This window comes from Cystoisospora suis (assembly GCF_002600585.1).
Source record: "Cystoisospora suis strain Wien I chromosome Unknown contig_5261, whole genome shotgun sequence".
Taxonomy (NCBI): Eukaryota; Apicomplexa; class Conoidasida; order Eucoccidiorida; family Sarcocystidae; genus Cystoisospora; species Cystoisospora suis.
The window spans coordinates 641-4,441 of NW_027158052.1; the positions used below are offsets into that span (position 1 = coordinate 641).

At 42.6% G+C, this 3,801-nt stretch overlaps 1 protein-coding gene across 1 annotated transcript; it reads left to right on the forward strand.

The window, feature by feature from the left end:
* Window positions 1-216: 216 nt before the first annotated feature.
* CSUI_009046 (uncharacterized protein) lies at window positions 217-3,488 on the forward strand (the record flags this gene model as incomplete). The annotated part of the gene is made up of 2 exons (XM_068069165.1): window positions 217-319; window positions 948-3,488. Coding segments are annotated over 2 exons (2,085 nt in total), but the record flags the coding sequence as incomplete, so codon positions are not given.
* Window positions 3,489-3,801: the final 313 nt, after the last annotated feature.

Consider the following 3,801-nt stretch of genomic DNA (forward strand, 5'->3'; position numbering starts at 1 on the left):
GAAAAACGTTATCGATCTTTCACCCTTGTATACCTGGAGTAAACACAACATGGTACATGCAACTTTCTCTTCTTCTCCTTCCTCCTCTATCTCATGGCTATTTGTCTGGTATGCAATATTCAGATCCGTACATAGATAGACGCGCTATCTTTCTCTCTCTCTATATATACATATATAGATGTATGATATGTCTGTGTATGGGTGTATCGTGATAGGATCTTCTTGTGTCAGAAAGAAGAAGAAGAACAAGAAGATCTTCCTGTTGTTCTCCCCCCCCTTGTTCACCCCCCTCAACTGTATGAGCGTCTTGTCTGTCAAGGTGAAAGGCCCATTCCTCTTAACTGTTGTTACCCTACATTTCTTTCTCTCTCTCTCTAAGGCAGTGAAGAGGTGTCCTCCTCAGTCTTTCATTCCCTCTTTCTTAGAGCTCTGTTATGGAGATATCTGCATGTATCACCTATATACACCTATACACGTGCGCACACATACATAGGACCGTACATACATTTTCATACATACCTACACGTCCTTAAGAGATCCATGGGAAGACTGCGCTTTCTCTCAGATAAACCCGTGATCCTTTCATTCACATGCATGTCCACGTGGAAGTATGGGCGTCAGTACAGGAATACATGCGCGTCCCCATGCGAACGTATACGATTGAATACGTATGTATATACATATACACTTATACACATATATATATATATATGTATATATACGTTATGTGATACTTTATGTATCGTATGTGGATGAGGTCGGTGTTCGCGCACTTTCCATCTCGTAACTGAAAGAAGGGTTTTTCTTTTCTTATGACAGAGATGTAGAGAAGAGAGAAAGATGAAGGGAATCTATCTATGCATGGTGGTAGAGATGAATCTCTCATGTGTTCTTTTTATGTATGCGATGTGGGGTGTACATACACCCGGATAATGACGATTGTGCAGATTCCATCCCAGAATATCCTGTCCGTCTAGCAGTTCGTATTCGATTCCCGAGGCAAAGACTTTCACTTCACACCCTCACAGATCTTGATGCTTTTCTCCCGGACAAAACTTCTTCTTCTTCTCTCTCGTCGTTCTCTTGTTCTTCTTCTCTCTCTTCTTCTGAGCGTCCTGCGGGGTGTTCTCCCACGCATTCGTCTCTCCATGACACGGAGGGGGAAAAAGAAGAAGAAGAAGAAAAGGACAAGAAGAAGAACAAGAGAAAGGCAGATAAGGAAGATGAAGAAGCAGAAGAAGAAGATGAGAGAAGTGAGAAGTACGTGATAAGTCGTCAATCCCCCCAGAGGGACGGGCTTCTCGATTCTTCTTCTTCGTCAGATGAGCAAGACGAGGAGAAGAGAAGTGAGACAGAGATCGCGGAGAGAAGAAGAAAAAGAAGACGACGAAGACGAAGACGAAGAAAGGTCAATGAAGTGGAGAATGAAGAAGAGAGGTTCTTCTCGGCAGTAGTAGACGGTGTTGTCAATCATCTTCTACACACTCTATCTTACGGAATTTTCCACAATGAAGAGATGTCTTCTTCTTTCCCTTGTTCTTCTCCTTCATCTTCATCTTTTTATTCTTCTCTCCGTCTATCTCTCGAACGATTGAGAGAAGTGGAAGACCAAGCAAAGAAAGAAAGAAGAATTGCTTTTCTTTGCAAGTCATGCTTCCTTTCTTCTTCTGCTTCATTATCGCGGCCTTCTCCTTCTTCTCTACGGTCATTTTCTTGTTCTTCTTCTTCTCCTCCCCGTCGTCTTCCTCTTTCTGAACCTTCGGCAACTCAAGAGAAGTCTTCCATCTGGACAAAGACTGCTCTCCTAGCACCTAATCAAAGAGGAAGAAGAAGAAGATCTTCTTCTTCTCTGGCGCCTTCATCGTCTTCTCTTTGTCTATTAGAGAGCGAAAGAAGAAGATGTCTCCAAAATTGTCGAGCCATAGAACACTTCCGCAAATTTCTCCAAGGAGGTCTCAAAGTCGAACTGAAGACTTCCTTTCTTTCTGTTAAATACGATTCTCTCAGCTATCCCACCTTCCTCCAATCAATGCTCTTCTCTTCCTCTTCCTCTTCTTCCTCTTCTTCTTCCTCTTCTTCTTCTTCCTCTTCTTCTCGCCTGTCCGATGGGTCTTCCTTCTTCGTGTTTAGACCTGTTGGGAGGCCTTGTGTGAATAGGCTGATTGAAAGAGGAGATAGAGAAGAAAGAAGAGAAACAACAAGAAGAGAAGATGGAGGAGAAGAAGAAGATTCTAATAGAAGGCTAGGTCACCTCGTGATCTTACCTGCATGGGTCCAGTGTCTCTTAGGAGATGTCGAGCTCTTGAAGATTGCCTTCAAACGAAGAGTCTTTCTCGATTCTTCTTCTTCTCCTCCACTTTTTTCCTCTCCTGCTCTCCATCGTCTTCCACCCTCGTGTGGGATATTCTCTCCTCTTCTTCATGTAAAGAACGCAGAGATGCCGTCACTCGAAGAAGAAAAGAAAGAAGAGAAGAAGAGGAAGAGCTTACTTTCATTCCCTCTCTTACCGACACCACCCCATCTGCCCTCTTCTTCTTCTCTTCTTACTTTTTCTTCTCATTCATCTTCTTCTCTTGCCTTTTCTTCTTCTTCCTCTTCTTCTTCTTGTGTATCTTACAAGAGAGAAGCGTATGAAGATGGACGTTTGTATTGCATGAAGAGATACGAGCACGGGAGTGTCTCCCTGAGACAGAGGGGAGAGATCGTAGAGGGAATTGAAAAGAGAGCTGTGGAAAACGAAGAAGAACAAGAAGAGAAAAGAGAAGAAAGAAGAAGAGGATCTATTAAAATAGTAGAGACGAAGAAGGAGAATAGAAAGAACGAAACAACGATTCTCATGAAGAAAAAGAAGAAGAAGATGATTAGCGTCGTAGACGGCCCTCCATGTACCTTCGCTATCATTCAACTCCCTACCTATCTGGGAATGTAAGATGATACTTCTTCTTCCTCCTCTTCTTCTCTTTCTTTCTTTTTCTTCTCTTTCTGTTCTGTCCTCCTACTTCCCAAAGGTTCCTAGGTTTCTAAAGAAGAAGAAGAAGATAGGTCACAGCGGCAGATGCGTATCTCTGCTCTCGAGAGAGAAGGCAAGGAGCAGGTGCATGCAGAGAGGGAGTGGATGATACATCGGCGTACATAGATACATAGATTCAAGATAGATAGATATTGCAAGATCTGACGAGACTCTCTGCATATATATGTACCTACTTCACATATGTGTGGATGTATAGATGTCTCTAGAGAGATATAGGTGTATGTGTGAACTTCAGAGTAACTTTCGATGGCGAGCTTCGGTGCCTCCTTTCCGCTTGATCTTGTTTGCCTGTCTCTTCTTTCTCTTCTTTCTCTTTTGTTCCTCATCTTGTCTTCTCCCTCTCTTCCTCTCTTCATTAACCACCGCATCTCCATCTTCATTCTTCTTCTCTTTTCTTTTCTTCTTCTCTTCTCTTCTTCTTTTCCCCACCTTTCTTTTTTTCTTTCTCATGGTGTCTCGATGCTCGTTCCATACAGGTCGAAGCCTCACCACTTTACGTTGTCTGTCTTTTTCTTTTCTCCTTGTCTCTTATCTTTCTTTCTTTCTTTTTCTTCCTTTCTTCCGAAGAACTTCCAGGGATGTCTTTCACGGTCTGACGTCTTTCTTTCGCTTTCTTGCTTCTCACATTCTTCNNNNTCTTCTTCTTCTACTGGATATGTGACTCGCTTTAAAGTAAAGGTAACCTCCTGTGTGAATATTGATCTAAGCCTTTCGTATACGTTTCTGCTTCACTACATACACAGAGATACATAGGGGGTGTAAATATGTAT